This window comes from Fukomys damarensis, unplaced genomic scaffold, assembly GCF_012274545.1.
Source record: "Fukomys damarensis isolate Sample0158 unplaced genomic scaffold, DMR_v1.0_HiC HiC_scaffold_24, whole genome shotgun sequence".
Taxonomy (NCBI): Eukaryota; Metazoa; Chordata; class Mammalia; order Rodentia; family Bathyergidae; genus Fukomys; species Fukomys damarensis.
In genome coordinates, this window is record NW_022900936.1 from 72028394 (window position 1) to 72046142 (window position 17749).

General features: G+C 47.8%; 1 protein-coding gene across 1 annotated transcript in view; it reads left to right on the forward strand.

Moving 5' to 3' along the window:
- The first annotated feature begins 761 nt into the window (after positions 1-761).
- The window catches only part of Sec13 (SEC13 homolog, nuclear pore and COPII coat complex component), an 18653-nt gene continuing 1665 nt past the window's right edge, over positions 762-17749 (forward strand). The window contains exons 1-8 of the mRNA XM_010619273.3: positions 762-852; positions 3766-3810; positions 6288-6403; positions 8667-8818; positions 9430-9563; positions 14219-14352; positions 14715-14838; positions 15577-15723. Coding sequence (XP_010617575.1) covers positions 850-852; positions 3766-3810; positions 6288-6403; positions 8667-8818; positions 9430-9563; positions 14219-14352; positions 14715-14838; positions 15577-15723 — 855 coding nt within the window. The 5' untranslated portion in view covers positions 762-849. The remainder of the gene's footprint in view (positions 853-3765; positions 3811-6287; positions 6404-8666; positions 8819-9429; positions 9564-14218; positions 14353-14714; positions 14839-15576; positions 15724-17749) is intronic.

The following is a 17749-nucleotide window of genomic DNA, read 5'->3' on the forward strand; positions in this document are numbered from 1 at the left end:
GTTGGAAGGCTAAATTGCTGCTCAAGGCCTTGCCCTTAGTTCTGCTAACACCCCATTCCCATGGCTCCCTCTCCAAAGCCCCTTCACAGGATGGCCCTGTTATACTCTCTGAGCAGTAACATTTTCACAGTGGTCACCTTCACCTCGGGTTCTTACCCCACTGAAGACAGAGGGAACTGAAGGATTGTGACTTAACCCCAAGGTTCTGTTGGCAGTCCAGTGTTCTCACTGCACTTGTCGGGAGCCCTCAGCAGCCTTTTTCTTAAGAAGCAGGGACCTGGGCGCTAGGAACACTGAGGCCTGGAATTTAAGACCTTCTGGCCTTGGGGGAATCCGGATAGGTCAGACTCACAGCATCCTAGGGGACCGGTTTGGAGGCGGCAATTTGCAGTCTCTGAAGTCGTTGGTCTGTGATAGGGAGGGCAGGGTGACTGAGGACAGACTAAGCAGAAGGAAACACACTAAGAACAGAACACTCGCTCCCCGCAAAACACACACCATCAAGGCTACAAGGTTCATCACACACGCCCAGACCCTCAGGGAAGCGCACGACGCTGTCACCGAGGAAGAGGGAAGGATTGGTTTGGACAGAAGACCCACCAGAGCTTCAGATTCCAAAGCCACTGGTCAGGGTCTCCTCCTCAACCACGGCACTGCTCCCTGGGTCTGGGGCTCCAGATGAGGGCGGAGCCACACGAGGGCTCACAGCGGCCGGAGAAAGACACGGAACCTTGGTGTGAGAGGAGCGTACTGCAGCCCGGAGTCGGCTCGCCGCCCACACCGGAAGTGAGCCCTTTGGAGGCGCCGCCGGGAGCTGCCACGTCTTGAGGTCTGCGTGCGGTCGCAGTCATGGTGAGTGTTGGAGCCTGGACGCAAAGCGGGGTTCCGGCCCTTCGGGCTGGGGTCAAGTCTGGGGTGCTCTGGGAGAGGTTGGCCCTGGGTGCGGGGGGGTCAGGCCGCGCCGCTGCCCGGCCCGGGCCTCACCTCCGCGAGTGAAGTAGAGCCGCGACCGCCTTGAGACCCGAGCCTGCGCTGAGTTCGGAGCTCAGTGGCGGAGTTGAGACTCGAGCGCTCTTCGTTCTTTTCCACCTCCTGTCTCCCAGCAGAGGCGAGGGGTTCCCGGGTGTGACGGCAGGAAGGGCGGAGTGATTCTGACGACAGGGTCCCAGTTTTTCCCATTTCCGTGGTATGCACGGCATGTATTCGCTCCACAGATCCAGTGAGTGACTGAGTGATACTTAATGGATGAAGCCTTCGTGACCCGGCTTGACACAGCCCAGTAAATGTATGCTCCTGAGAACGGGATGCCCCACCGCCAGTTTGAAAGAAACTAGTGAACCTTTAAGTCAGAACCCTGGCGTAGTTCTTATTCTCCAGGCAGCTAGGTGATAAAGTGGCCCCTAGTTCTGCTTAATAGAGTTGAGAACTCTGTGATCCATATTCAGCTAGTTCTAAATTAATTTGTAACTCATGTGATCCTGAAGAAGTATTTTGAGTGCTATTGCTTGCTATTTAACGGTGACCTGATAAACTCAAAAGGCTTCGGAGGAGCTACTGCTCCTGCTCCTTCTGAAGCCTCCAGCCACCCCAGCTGCTGCAGAAGAGGGAGGACACAGCAGCAGCAGAGGATAACCTACTGGTGCTCTGCCTGCTTGCTCCCTGTGCAGCTCCCTGAGCAGGGTGGCTGTCCAGGAAAACACCAACCTCATCCCTAATGTTTTGTGTCCTGTAATGTTTCTGAGGAGAAGGAGCAAAAGCTATCCAGACACAAGGATGAGAGTGACTGCATTCTTGAGACTACTGGATGGGCTAGCTGCTCCCTCAACTTTGTCTGTACATTCAGATGACCTCCCAAGAATCTAGATTACAGGAGGAATTTGTTTTGTCTGGTGATGAAGCCACTAAAAGTTAATACTTTAGGGTCTTCTGAAAAGCAGAATGTGTTAGATGATAAAGAGTTTTTTAATCTTGAAAGAGTTGAAATAGAAAAGTCCCTAAAACAGATGGAAGATGACCTGAAAGGATTACAGACAAAGCTGTGAGAGGTTGAATCAGAATTTTCTTGCCAGAAGAAAGTTCAGCAACTGTTCCGCATCTGTTCTCTTCAATACTTAAATGAGAAAAACTAGAGTTATCTCTCTAACTATATTTTATAGTAAAGAGGTGATTGTTCCCAACATTAGAATTTTAAAGCTATTTTATGATACTTTCTGGAACTGAAATTTAGGAGTTTTTATTTTTATAAGGGACTCGGTGATCTGAGCTATTTTGTGTCAAAATCATTCTGTTTTGTTTTGTTTTTTGCTATGTTGTTCATGCTGTTCTTGAACTCATTGTGTAGCCCCAGCTGGCCTTGAACTTGTGATCCTTCTGAGCACTGGGATTACATTGATTTCCTATTTTTTTGAACTTGATTTCACTTTTGATATTATTTAATAGCGAATAGTAAGAAAATCAGAGTTATTTTCCACCTACGGTGTGGTTGGGTGTTCTTTGAAAACTAATATTTAAAAGGTCTTCAGGGAGAAACTGGTCAGTTGAATGATTTGTCAGAACTATTTGAAACTTGCATGAGAGTAAAATAGTGTATATAGACAGTAGGAGCCCACTTAACCTATTTATTTACTACTATATGCTTTAAAAACTCCGGAAGAATACTTGACCATGGAAGTAGTCATCTCCAAGGGTAGGATTCTGGGGGAATTCTGGTTTACCATAATGAGTTACAGTGAATGTATTTTTATTACTGGGAAGAGATGAAAGTTAATGTTAAAATAAATGACTTAAAAGGGTAGAGATGTAGCTCAATGGTAGATCACTTGCCTGGCATGTATGAGGCCCTGGGCTCAGTCCCTAGTAAGCAAAGTGGAGGGTAAGGGCAGGGAGAGGGAGAAGGTCCAGGACCAAGCCAGCCATTTTCGAGCTCTACAAATTATTCAACCCTGGATCCCACTAGGAGACCATCTAGAGCAGTGGTGGCAAACCTACGGCACATGTGCCACAGCCAGCTGTTTTCATCACTGAAAGCTCTTGAAAGGCTCACCATCACTGACATTGTCGCAAGGGGTAGGCCATGAAGCAGCCTCTGAAGAAACTTGCTTCAAGTCTTAGATAACCTATAGTGCATAAACTGCCTGGGATATTAGAGGTTCTGTTGTCTAGGAAGGAAACATCAGCTCTAGTTCCCTCCAGGTCCTACCTCACTTTTAAGGGCAACCAGGATTGCTTGCTGTTACCCCCATCCCTATTTATATCAAGCACTCTGGGACTTCTGTCTTTGCTCCAAGTTATCTATACCATCTGCTTGGACTGTACTTTTCCCCAGGCCATCTGGCAAATTTCTTCTCATCTAAGGCCCAGTTTATGTCCAACACCACCACCCCTCAGCTCATGTAGCACATGTAAACTATGTTATAGAATTGATCTTGACATCTTACAGTTATTTATGCACAGGCTTCTCAAAGGCCTTCTCTTGTTCCTGTATACTGTGGCATTGGCACAGGGCTCAGGGAAAAGAAGGCACTTAAGGTGTGTGCTGTACTGAATGACCAGAAATATGCAGTCAAGAATTTTAGAGCTAGGTGTGGTGGCATATGCCTGTAATCCCAGCACTTGGGAGGCTGAGGCAGGAGGATTGCTGTGAGTTCTAGGCCAGCCTGGGCTATATAGTGAGACCCTGTCTCAAAAATTTTTTTAGAAATAGTCAGTAGATTTAATGAGATGATTGTATTCTGTTGTCATTAACTGTGGTGTCTTTGGTTCTAGGTATCTGTAATTAACACTGTGGACACCTCTCATGAGGACATGATTGTAAGTATTCACTTATGCCTCCTTCCTGGGCTTTGGACATGGGCATTTCTGTGGGAATGAAGCAGTTTGGGCTTCTCATTACCATTTTTTGCTGGTTGTTCATGAATCTGGGGGTGGCAGCAGTGTTTGCCAGTCAGACTGTAACCTTAGGGGTATGACCACCATTCTCCCAGCAGTGTCCTGTGAGTTGGCAAGACTGTGACAGTCTGGTCACTCTGCTGAGGAAAATTTGGAATGGTTTATAATACAGTAACCTGTTCTGGCTGACAGGGTGCAGAAGTTTGACAGTCTTCTTCCTACCTGTCTTCCTCCTCTTGTCATTTCTTAGCCCTTTTGGAAGGGGGTTTAATGAGACCATAAGAGGATGACCCCATAGAAAGCCCAAAAGCAGCCACAGAGAAAGCTCGAGGGAGAGCCAGATAGGACCCCACAGCCAGTGGGCCAGACAAGGCCCCTTGAACCACAAGTCATTTCTCAGGTGTTTCCTGAGAGGCCAGTACAGGGCTCAATGTAGGAAGTTAGGGCCTCCTGGAGCAGGTCCAGGGGTTAAAGTCTCTCTACAGGAAAAACTGGCTGCATACGTGGTGCCACACAGTCAGGGCAGCCTTTGAGCGATACCAGGTCATTTGGCCTACAATGTTTCATCCTAGAGTTCTTGCCCTCATGGCCTGTCCACCAGCAGTTGCCTGTGTGGCTTGGTTTCTGTCTTGAGCATTTTACTTTCCACTGCTTTATTTACCTTGGAGCTGGTGTTTCATCTTGGACAGGAAGGTCCTGTCTAAGACTCTTTAGGCAGTATCTTCCCTTTTGTGAGTCTCGATTTCCTCATGGAAAAAGTAATGTGCCACCTACTTGCATGGGTTGATTTGACAAGCAGATGAGGCAAAATAATAATTAGGAATATTTGCATGCTCACCAAGTTGTCAGACTCCATTCAAAGTACTTTCCATTTAATATCTTATTTAATCTTGAAGCAGATGCAGTCATTAGTCCCACTTAAAGATAGGGAAACTGAAGCTTAAGGAAGATGAGGTACATTTTCAAAGGCTGTACAGCAGATCAACTACTGTGATAGGATTTACACCTCTTGAGTACTCTGCCCTGTTTCCTCCCCCAGTGTGATACAGTATGCAAAAATGCTTGGGAAATCACCTACTCTGCCTGCTTCTAAGAAGGCAGGGCCTGATGCAGTGAGTGGCTGACTTCCAAGGGAGAATCAGAACATTTTCCTTGGGTAGGGAGGTAAGAAAGGAATGTTGAAGCAGATCTGATGAGCACTTCCTTTGAAAGGTGATGTTTGCTCCTTGTGAGCACAGGGATGACAATCATTCCTGAAACTTCTACGATGGAACAGCTAGGAAAGTGGTATCTGTTGTTCTAGGCAGAGACAGAAAGCAGGAGGGGTCAGCTGTTTGGGGGCAGTAGACCTAGTGCTGCAGTGGAACTGTTGCCCGGATGGGCAAGGTACTGTGGGCAGGTGCCAGTCCCTCTGGAATTCAGCCAGCATCAGGGCATTCAGGTCTTGAGTGGTGGGACCAGTGACACCTAAGGCCCTGTTTCCTGTGTTGGTTACTTTTCTCTTGTTGCTGAAATAAAATACCTGACACCCAAAGTTAAATAGGAAGGGGTTCTTTGGCTCACAGTTCATAGAAGTTTCAGTCCATAGCGGTCTGGCTCCAAGACCAGATGGTAAACAGGTCCCACAGAGGGGAAATAACATGTAGCAAAGGAAACAAGTGTTTACCAGTACCTTTCTGCCCTTTTTCTCTTATTCAGACTCCTAGGACTAGGGTGGTGCCACATCAGTCACTTACCTAACCCCAGCATCACATATTACACATTCAACTACTTCTGAAAAAGAAAGTCCCACCTCGAGGCTTTGGGTGACATCTAGACACAGAACATAATGTTTCCCTTGGGTGAGGAGTCTGGCGTGCTGGGCACTTTACTGGGTTCCAACAGTAACCTAGGAACAAAGGATTAGGACAGGAGGAAGGAACCCAGACACCTGAATGGGTCCAGCTAGAGGTGTGTCACAGAGTACTTGATGGGGCCTGCAGGCAATCAGAGGCCTGTACTCTAGCATTAGCTTTGGGTTTAGGGCTGAGCCGAACCTCATGATATTTTCCCCTGTAGCCCATAGAGCCTCAGGGTGGGGCCTCAGGCCCAGGGAAAGGGGCAGCTAAGCCAACCTTTTCTCTAGACCCACCAGACAAAACAAAATGAGAATGGACATTCGTTGGAGCATACAAAGGGTCTGTAAAGCCAGCTGGGTATGGTTTAGCTTGTCCCTGTCAGGATGACATCACCTAGCAAAGACGTGAGACTTCACCATGCTAGCTTCTTGTCTCTTGGTAATGGTTCTTTGAGATCAGATCATTCCAGGTGGGTGCTGGTCCAAACTAGACTCTGGCAACTTGCCCTCGCCTACCCTGCTGCCCGGTCTTCAAGCTTCCTGAGCTATCCTCCCTTTGCAGCATGATGCCCAGATGGATTATTATGGTACCCGCCTGGCCACCTGCTCCTCAGACAGGTCCGTCAAAATCTTCGATGTGCGCAATGGAGGGCAGATCCTCATTGCTGACCTGAGGGGGTAAGTGTCAGTACTTAGAGGGAGGCTTAGGGGATGGAGGTGACCCTCTGTTGATGCAAATTTCATGCTGATGAGGGTGGAAGGGAGAGCATGCCCACCTTGGTAGGTGAGATGAGTTGAGCTGATAAGGGATTCATAGTACCCCAGATACAACTTTTCTTTTATTTATTTATTTATTTGTATTACTACTGGGTTCTCAAGGAACCAGGATGCCTTCAGCTGATGTTCTCTTGCCTTTGAGAGCCATAGCATTACAGACCATTAAGGCCTCAGCTGTGACTGGGGGCAAAACGGAAAGGTGACATTGGGCCTTGGACAGCAGCTATTGTCATACTTTGAAATATAAAACAATTTTTTCCCAAAGTTTATGTAGAAATGTTCTTGACAAGAAGGTACTTGGCTAGGGATTTAGCTCAGTGGTGCCTCACCTGCCTGTCAAGTGCAAGGTCCTGAGTTTGATCCCCAGTACCAAAAAAAAAAAAAAAGGTGCTCAGTGTGTGTTCAGCTGCATTAAAGAACGGATACAGAGACAATGTCCATGTGGGGCAGTGGGCATCAAGGTCCCTTCTGAGTACCAAGGATCAAATGACGGAAGAACCAAGCACTTGTGTCTTCTTTTGAGAGCCCCAGCTGAACAGAGCCCTGGGTGGTGTAGCACTGCCAGCACTGGCACAGCTGTCTGTCTTAGATACTTTCTTATTGCTGACACCCAAAGTTAAAGGGAAAAAGTTTATTTTGGCTCACAGTTTGTAGAGATTTCAGTCCACAGTTAGCTGGCTTCAAGGTAGGGTAACATGGCAGAGGAGAAACAATCCATGGAAGAGTAGGGAGGAAAAATCAAAGCAGTTAGCCTGCTTTTTTCTTTTTATCCCATCCAGGCTAAAAACCTGTTGGTTGGTCCCTCACACCCAGGGTGGGCCTTCTATTATCCATGCCTAGAGCTACACTAAACCAGTCAATGGACTGATCTAATCTTCACATATCCTTAATCAATATTCACACACCCTGGATCCAGGGACCTCTGAAAGCCCTACCTATGAGTGTGTGGGGCTTTGGGGAGACATCTAGATACAAGCCATAACACTGATCCTCTGCTGTTTTTCTTTTGTTGTTGTTGTTGTTGTTTTGAGACAGGGTCTCATTATGTAGTTGAGACTGACCTGGAACTCACTATGTAGCCCAGGATGGTCTCGAATTCACAACGATCTTCCTGCCTCAGCCTTCTGAGTGCTGGGATTACAGGTGTGTGCCACCACGCCCAGCTGCTCTGTTTTTCTAGTTCTCAAAAGATGTGAAATACTGCAGGGATTAAAAAAAATCGCACCGTTTCTCCCCACCCCACCTCAGTTTTAACTATAGTGGTGTTGAGACTGAGTCTGCTCCATTTCATCAACAGCTCCTTCTTTGTAGGCATGGATTTGATACTGTTGTCCACCCAGAGGGAAGTGGCTGGAGCCCTAGAGCCACAGAGTAAGCAAGGGGCAGTGATGATAACTAACAGATTGAGCAGGTTTTTCCTTCTTGTACCAAGCATTTTTCTAAGCTTTATACACGAGCTGCCACATTTACCCCCATGACTGTGCAGTGAAAGAAGTCTTAATGACTTCTCCACTTGCACCTGAAGAGACAGCCATAGAGAAGATATTACCCTGGCGTAAAGCCAAGAGCTCCTGACTGGGAAAGTGGGGTGAAAGGGCCTGTGTCTACCACCACTGTGCCACACTGCCTCTTGTCGGAGATGATGCCTTAGAAGGCCTGGCAGATGTGTGTGCAGATGATACCTGTCAGCAGGTGCATGAGTAGACAGCAGAAGAGAAGACTTGTCATTTGAACAGAGGAGGGGCAGTAGGAACAGACATTACCTACTCATGAAGTTGGCCCTATGGAAGGGTGGCTTGTGACTCAGTCTGCAGATGTTCACTGAGTTTGAGCAGCTGTAACCCTAACCCAGTGAGTGACTGTTGAGAAGAGCAGACACAGGCAGTGCTGGCTGCAGTCTGGGCAGGTGAGCTTCTAGCTGAGTGGCCCGGGGACTTTAGAGTTCTGCCTCTTAGAAAGGCTCTGTGACCTCTTAGCCTCTTGGGGCCTCAGAGTCCTTGCTGGCCAATTGGTGTCCCTTTCACAGTGAATTTCTCTTTTGAAATTCTTAGGCAAGACTATATTTCCCCCTGCCAAGAAAGCCATTCAGTCCTGTCCAGAACAGTGTCAGGTAGAGGACTATGTGTTCCTGTGGCCCCTAAACAGACTTTGTCTCCCCTTGTAGTCATGAGGGTCCCGTGTGGCAGGTGGCCTGGGCCCACCCCATGTATGGCAATATCCTGGCATCCTGCTCCTATGACCGGAAAGTCATCATCTGGAAAGAGGAGAATGGCACCTGGGAGAAGACTCATGAGCACTCGGGACATGACTCCTCAGGTACACCGAGCTGCTGGGCAGGCCTCTATCCTACCTTGCCCTGCTTCCCTTCCCTCTGTCCTGGACTGTGGTTGGCTTTCCTGCTAATCTTCATAGCTGAGGTGTGGCCTGAGAACTAAAGAGTAGTGCTACATGGAGAGTTTTATAGGTTTGTTCATTTTAAGTACCAGCCTTTATTCTCAGGTTGCTATCCTTCCTCATTTTTTTTGCTTTTTTGTTTTTTGAGGGTGTTTTTTGGGACCAGGGATCAAACTCGGGTCCTTGTGCCTACAAAGCAAGTGACAGAACCACTGAGCTAAATCCCTGGCCCTCATTTTGTTAGTAGAGTTTATGAAATGATACTTGTGTGCAATAAGATTTGTTTGTTTATTTGCTTTACCGGTTTTGAATTGAGGACCTCAGGACCTTGCGTTTGCAAAGCAGGTGTGGCACCACTGGCTAAATCCCCAGCCCAGTAGGGCTTTTTATAATGTCTTTAACTGAAAAAATTACAGCTGACCCTAGTAGTCCCTGCTAAGTCCTTTTAGGAACTTAGCAAAGCAATCTGTCTGCAGCTCTGGCCCTGTGTTTCTTATGCTCCCTGCTCACTGTGTGCCTCCTACATCCTGCAGTGAACTCTGTGTGCTGGGCTCCCCATGACTATGGCCTGATCCTGGCCTGTGGGAGCTCGGATGGGGCCATCTCCCTGCTGACCTACACAGGCGAAGGCCAGTGGGACATGAAGAAGATCAGCAATGCTCACACTGTAAGTCCAGCCTTGCCTTTCTGCAGAGGGCAGCCCTGTCTGCTAGTAGTGAGAGGTGGGGCAGGGTGGAGTCCCTAAAGGGCGTTGGGCCGGGAGGACTGCTGAGCAGATGGCCATATGGCTATACTGGCCCCTTTCAGACCAGAGCAAGGGCTGGCTGTGCAGAGGGACATCAGCAGCCTTCCCAGGACAGTACCCCTCCACTGTGGGTACCTCAGGGTGACATGCCCCGCAGTAGTCACTGGTGCCCCTGGAACCGAGTGGCACTATGGGGCACATCATAGACATTTAGTCCTCTCTGCTCCTTAAAACTGAAACAGTCCAGAAAACCTTGTGGGCAGTGGGGGGAAAACTCACATTTCTTGAGCCCCTACTGTGTGTCTTATAATTCTCACAAACATTCATGAATGAAAGAGGAACCAGTAAATTACAGGTTTTCAAGGCTCACCCTGCCATAGCATGTATCAGTACTCATTCATTATTATGGCTGGGTAATACTGCGTTTTGAATGTATGCGTCAGGTTTGTTTGTCTGTCAGGCAGCAAACATTTTTAGTAGTTGTGAGCAACCATGCTATGAGCATGAGCATGAATCAAGTGGTAATTCTATGTCTCAACTTTCGGAGGAGGTACTAAACAGTTTTGCAAAGTCTTCATTTTACCCATCCCCCCAGCAACATCTGAGGTTCTAATTTCTCTACATCCTTGCCAATACCCGTCTCTTTTATTAGAGCTGTCCTGCTGGGTGTGGAGTGGTAGCTCATTGTGCTTTTTTTTCTTGGTACTGGGGATCAAACTCGGGCCCTTGCGCTTGTAAGGCAGGCAGCAGAACCACTGAGCCAAAACCTCTGGCCCTCTTACTGTGCTTTTTAATTCTGCTAATCAAAGATAATGCTGGGCATCTCTTCACATGCTTTTGGCCATTTGTGTGTGTGTGGTGCTGGGGATCGAACTCGGGACCTTGTCCTTCCAAAGGCAGGCAGTAGAACCACTCAGCTAAATCCCTGGCCCGCCGTTTGAATATCTTTAGAGAAATGGGAGTGATTCTGTTCTCTCTTATATCAGGTGAGGGCAAGAGGTCATGGTGATAAAGCCTGAAGAAATGTGATGATACCCAGGGCTTGCTTCTTGGATAGAGCTCTTCACAAGGACAGATTGTTGGGGGTGAAATCAACATGGAGCCTGCTAGGGACATAGGGGTGGGAAAGAAAGTTAGGCACAGGGAGGGGTGCAGAGCCAGGAGCTTCTGAGCACAAACTGCCATTTTATGGAACAAGAGTTCTGAATTCAGAATGGCTTGCCTTCCCTTACTTGATCAGGAAAACTACTCCCACATAATCTTGCCTAAAATAGAAAAGTAGGTCAGGGATGTAGCTCAATGGTAGAACACTTGCCTGATAAGCTCAAGACCCTGGGTTCCAGCTTTGGCACAAGAAAAAACAAAAAATGAATCACATGTATAAAATACTCAAGGAAAGAAAGCACAAACCAGGGACTTACAGCCAGGAAAAATAACTTCAAGTTTACACACAGACTGACACACATAAGTTCATGTGGCTTCAATCGCCAAAACTAGAAATAATCCACATAATCCAAATGTCCATCAGCAAGCAGACAGGCGAAGAAATGGCAGTGTGTCCGTGCTCGAGAAATGCTGCTCAGCAACAAAGAGAAACAGTTGTTGATGCACATGAGATGGTTATATTTTAAAATATTTATGCTGAGTGAACAGAGACCAAAAAAGGGACATTCTGTGGATTCTCTTGGCCTAGAATTCTAGAAAATGCAAACTAATCAATACTAAGTAGGTCTGTGGTTGTCCACCTTGGAGGCTATAGGATAAAAAGACTGAGTTCAGTGGGAGAGGAGGAGACCTTTGGGGTATTGCAAATGTTCCTTATCTTGCCAGGCGTCATGGCGCACGCCTGTAATCCCAGCACTCGCGAGGCTGAGGCAGGAGGATCGCTGTGAGTTTGAGACCAGCCTGGGCTACATAGTGAGTTCCAGGTCAGTCTCAACTATGTAGTGAGACCCTGTCTCAAAACACCCCCCAAAAAAATTTTTTTAAAAATGTTCATTATCTTGATTGGGTAATGGTTTTACAAGGATGTCTATGTCATATTTCATCAAACCTTGCACTTTATGTGCAGTTGGTTATGCTATATCAAGGCTGTGGTAGTTAATCTGGATCATCATTTTGACGGATTAGGAGACTTCTGCAAGGTGGCTTGGTGGTAAGAGCACTAACCTCATCAATTCATCAGCTGAATGGGCTTCTGGGAGGGGGGACTTGGTGGGAGGAAGTGGCTCATAAGGGTGCAACCTCTGTCTGTATCTGGTCCCTTCCTCTCCAGCACTTAGGCCTTACACTTTGCTTTGTGGCCACTATGACATGAGCTGCTTTGCCCCACCAAGCCTTTCCATACTGGTATTCCTGCCTTGGAGCCAGCTTTCCATGGACTGAACCCTCTCAAACTGGGAGCTAATTAAACCTTTCTCCCTCACAGTGTGAGTGTCATGGATTTTTTCCCAGTGATGAAAAGCTGCCCAACACAAAAGCCAGTTTCAAAATGTATTTCAGAGCATAAAAAACATGAATTACTATCAGTATGCAAGAACTCAGGAACTGTTGTTTGCATCCTGAAGTATCTACTGGAGAAGAAGCTTCAGATGACAGAAATGACAGGACAGACAACATAATGCAGTTACTTTTGAAGGGCCAAGACTGAGTCATGAGGCGGAGGTTAGCAGGACAGCCACCAGCTCTTCAAAGGTACATCTAGTGCAGCTATTAAAAACAGGCGCGTACAGGGCCAGGGATTTAGCTCTGTGGTGCTGCCCCTGCCTTGCAATTGCAGACCCAAGTTTGATCCCTGGCAACCCCCTCCCCCCAGAAAATCAAAAAACAGGTGCCCTACATAGGTTTGAGTACAGAAACTAGCAAAGTAATGGAAAACATAGTAATGGAAAAAACAGGTACAAAACTTCTTTAAATGCTTTTAGTAATCATTTGGCAGTAGTATTTTGTATGAAATGAATTAAAGCACATATAATTCCGAGGCATTGAGCATCCCCCAGACCCAGATTATAATCCTGAAATACAGTTTCTCTCACTAAAACCAGAGAGTTGGTAATTTCAGGTCTCAGGCAGGAGATATACAAGATGAGCTGGGGACATCTCATAAACAGAGGAAAGAAATGTCACAGTTGTACTTTGCCACACTGGGTTATGTCAGAAGGACCAACAGTTTGAAGGATCTTATACCACCAGGGTGGGACGCTTAAGTGTGAAAATGAGATTCAACGCAATGAACTGAAACTGAAACCCATCAAATAAGCATAATTACTGCTGGGTTCACATTTTAAAGAGAAAGAGAAGGTGGACAGGTGGGATGCTCCTGCAGGCCCAGTGAGTTTCTCAGGTGGCTGAGGCAGGAGGGTCACTTGAGCCTTAGAGTTTGAAGCCAGCCTGGGTGTAGGGAGACCTCACAGAGGGCAAATGAGTCACCCTTAGTGAATGACGGGAACCAGTTCAAAAAGAAGCATTTATCTGGACTTTGTTCTCTGACCTTTCCTGTCAGTAACCAAACAGCTAAAGAGAGGAATTGATCCTAGCCGGAATATTCTGTTACAAATGACAGAGTTGACAGAATGTGTTACCGTTTTGCAACTCTGGGTGAATTAAGAGGCCTCAGCTGTTGACGGTTGATAAAATACAGTCTGGTGGTGTGAGAACTACCACCACCTGAGGACCTGCTCAAGGGACCGTGCCTGAATCTGTGTCTGGACTCCAGCTGGCCATTCTCAAGACCCCAGAGGAGCTTAGAGAACTGAGTGCACCGGCAGAGTACAGATGAGACCATGGTCAGAGCGCTAGCTCCTTACCGGGGTAACTGTAAGGCGGAAATCAGAGGAAGAGCTACAAACCAGAGATGGGCAAGTCCCCCAGTTTTTTTTTAATATATTCTTTATACTTGGGATTGAACCCAGAGCCTTTGCACCAAGCTGAATCCTCGGTCCTTTTTTATGTTTATTTATATATTTTCCAGTACCAGGGATGTAACTCAGGACCTTGCCCTTGCCAGGCAGGTGCGGCACTGCTGAGCTACAACCCTGGCTAGTCCTTTTTTATTTTTATTTCAAGCTAGGGTCTCACTTGAGTTGCCCAGGCTGGGCTCAAACTTGACAATTCTTCTGCCGCAGCCTGCCGAGTGCTGGAATTACAGGCGTGTGTCATACTGTAGTATCCAGGGATGCATGTTTGAGGGACAAAGCATGGCAGAGAGGGAAGAGATGAGTCTGAGAAATGGGAAAAGAGAGGGGCTATTAGGATGGGGCCTAATTCGAGGTCTTCTCGGGAGGGGGCATCACTTGGCCTGGTGGTGGTTGCAGGAGTGTTTGGAGTGATTCCTTAAGCTGTATTTTTATTTTATGTGGTTTTCTAATGATTTTTTAAAAATTTTTTCTTTAGGCCTGAGTGTGCCCTCCTTTCATGTATTTAAAAAGTGACGCTTGCGTTCCCGATTGCTGCTTTTACAGTATACCTTGCAGAGTTAGGCCTCATGAGTCGAAGTTGTGAGTGGCTAGAGAGAAATGACCAGCAGCCCTGAGTCTGCAGAGGAGAGGGCTGTGTCACGACACATCCCCTCTTTGCAGATCGGCTGCAATGCCGTCAGCTGGGCCCCTGCTGTTGTACCCGGAAGCCTCATAGATCAGCCATCAGGGCAGAAACCCAACTACATAAAGAAGTTTGCTTCTGGTGGCTGTGACAACCTCATCAAGTTGTGGAAGTAAGTGAGCTGCATAGACTCTTCAAAGGACCCCGTCTGCTCCCTGCCCTCTGCCTGCCCACCACAGCTCAGCCATGGCTGACAACAGCAAGGTCACCATCTTTCCCTTTGCCAGTAAAACACTATTTATAACTTGTAAGGTTACCCTTTAAAACAACAAAAAGCCTGGCCTTCTTGTCAAGCACTTGTATTGTTCACCTGATTCCCAGCCATTGAAACCAGTGAGGAAAAGCCTTTTCCTGTGGGTCTCCACAGCTGGGTGTACTTTGAGAAATAGGAAGGTGGAACTTCCACCCCAGTGTAGCCTGTGCATGGGTTGGGAGGCAGTGTGGGCGCCTGTACTGCCCTCTGGTCTCCCCCAGGGAGGACGAAGACGGCCAGTGGAAGGAGGACCAGAAGCTGGAGGCACACAGCGACTGGGTTCGAGACGTGGCCTGGGCTCCATCCATTGGCCTGCCCACCAGCACCATTGCTAGCTGCTCCCAGGTCAGCACAGCCCTCTGCACACATGCATGGATCCTGTAGTTATTTGAGTCCCATCGGCCCTTCCAGAGGCTCAGTGGGACAATCCTGGGGAGGGGAGGGAGAGCAGCAGGCATGGGGGACTTGCATGCCCACAGTGAGATCACCGGGGCAGGTCCTTGTGCAGTGAGAGCTTAACAGAAGCCACAGTGGCTTCCTCGCTGGGAAAAAATGGATTGCAGTAGAACTGTCCCCAAGTGGGGCCAGACTTGAGTTTGTGCCCCTGCCTGAACTTGGTGTAGGTAGGGAATGTACTCAGCCACCCTTCCCAGACAGACTATGCAGGTGACCTTCAGACCAGGCATTGTATTATATGGTACCACCAAGTGGCCTTATTAGAATCTCTTTGATTTGGTTCCAAATTTTTGTGATGTTTCTTTTTTATCTTGTCCCTCTTGTTTTCTGAGCTTGGCTTTTAGAAAGCTCTACTAGTCAGATGAGAAGGTAGACTGGAGAGAAATGACCGAGCAGGCAAGAGCAGAACCCAAAGAAAATGAAGTTAGCAATGCTAAGTCCATAGTTGAGACCAACAGGAGCAGAGGTGACAGGGACTGAAGTGAGGCTTCTGGACCAGGCACTGGCATCACCTAAGAGCTGCTGGTGGCCTTGGCCTGGACTCCCCCACCCCATTCCTGCTGACGATCCAGCATGGCCCCAGAGGGCAGGGTTCCTGCCCCATCCTGACGCTAGCCTGTCTTCCAGGATGGCCGCGTGTTCATCTGGACGTGTGAAGATATTTTGGGCAACACTTGGTCACCTAAGTTGCTGCACAAGTTCAATGATGTCGTGTGGCACGTGAGCTGGTCCATCACCGCCAACATCCTTGCCGTCTCAGGTGGAGACAACAAGGTATAGCCGGTCTCCAGGACCCAGTGCAAGCCCTTTCAGTTGCCATGCAAGCCAAGCCGAGTCAGATAACAGTTTTTCCTAAACTAAAACCTCAGTACTCAGGTTTAATTACAGTGTTGGCACTTTGCGATAAGTAAGTGGGTCTTGGGTTGCAGTTTGGGCACTCAGTCTCTAAAAGGTTCACCGTCACTGGTCTAGTGGCCAGGCCTGTTGGTCTTCCTGCCCACCAGGCCTTCTGAGGACCATCTGGAGCATGTCTCCACATTATACTGTGAAACTGAAACACTGAGGCACACAAGAAGAAGCTGACAGGGCTGGTATGGCCTCACACCCCTGCTCTGGGAGCCAGCTGCCCTAGCCATTTGGCTACCTGTTCTCCATGGGGATGCTCAATTAGTTCTGCAAAAAAAAAGCAAATACACGGTTTAAGAAAACCTGAGAACATTGAGGGTTTTGTCCAAAACACTTTTAAGGGGCACATTTATAAATAATCGTATAATCCCAGCACCCAGGAGGCTGAGGCAGGGGGATCACTGCGTGTTTGAGGCCAGCGTGGCAACACCAGGTCTCAAAAACAATCAGTACAATACACCAGGATTTCTTGAGCACCTATTTCATATCTACCACTAACTTGTGTTGTGAGGTACGTAGTAAGCATAAGATGGAATTGTAGCAAGCCGTGATGCAGGGCGGGGCAGGAATGGTGCAGGCTGGAGGTCCCCAGGCACCTAAGGAAGCACCAGGACCTCCTGTGGCCAGAGAGTCTTTGCCTGGGCTGTAGGCAGTGGCTTGCTACTTTTTCCCTTCTGCAGACAGCTTTTTTTCTTCTTCCCTTTTATTTTGTTTTGTTTGCAATACTAGGCATGGAATCCAGGCCTTCACACTAAGCTACATCTCCAGGCCTTTTTCTACTTTTTGTTTTTTGAGACAGGGTCTCATTGGACCTCTCAGTTGCCCAGACTGGGCTCTATATTTGGATCTTCCTGTCTCAGCCTCTCAGAGTACAGGATTACTGGTATGTGCCACCACACCCATGTAGCTTTTTAAAAAACTGATAAAAATATATGTGAGATTTATCACTGTGAACACTTTTAAGTATACAGTTCCACAGTTGTGCAGCTGGTATCTAAAACGCTATGTGTGAAACAAACTACCCATGAAGTAACTCTCCCCACACAAATCCCCAGGCTACTTTCTTTCCCAGTGACTCTGAGCAGGGACTTCATATAAGTAGAGGCACCATCCAGAATGTGTTTTGTGATTAGCCCATTTCACGTAGTGTAGTGTCCTCGAGGTTCACACATGTCAAAGTCCCCTTCCCTTCAGAGCTAAGGATCAAGCCCAGGGGCTCCACCACCAAACCTCATCCTCACACCTTTGAGGCAGGGTTTCGTAAGCTGCCGAGGCTGAGCTCAGATTTGTGGTCCTCCTGCCTCAGCTTCCTTCTTGCTGGGATTGTAGGTATGTGCCACCGGCTCTGGCTGTTCTTCCTGTTTAAAGTTGAATAATACACACGTTATCAGTCTACCCCCTGTGACAGATACTTGGGTTGTTTCCACTTACCTGAACCCTGAGTAGTGCTGCTGTGGAGAAGAGTATGCAGTAGCAGTTGTCTCTGTGAGAACTCCTGCGTGTAGCTTCTCCTGGCCTAGGGCCCCATCTGCCGTATGTAAGGTAAGGGAGGCCCCGCCCCGCAAAGGACGGCGGGTTTGAGAGTCACTCCAGAACCGAGGTGGGCCGGCCAAGGCAAGTGGGCCGCCCGTTACTGTCCAGCCGGCCTGTGGCAGTCCTCCCGGGGACCACGGAGCAGGGGGGCGTGAACCTCGGAGCTGTGTCACTGTGCTGCTAGCTCTCTTCCCTTTAGTAAACCTGCTTTTCTATGCGGAGCTCGTCTCTGCTGTGTTTTGCACAGCCCTCTGAAAGGGTAGACTATGTTTTCAGTTCCATTTTCTTACTGAATACACATACATAGCTTTGGGTAGCTTTTATTAGATTATGATTTTTTTTTTTTTTTTTTTTTTTTTTT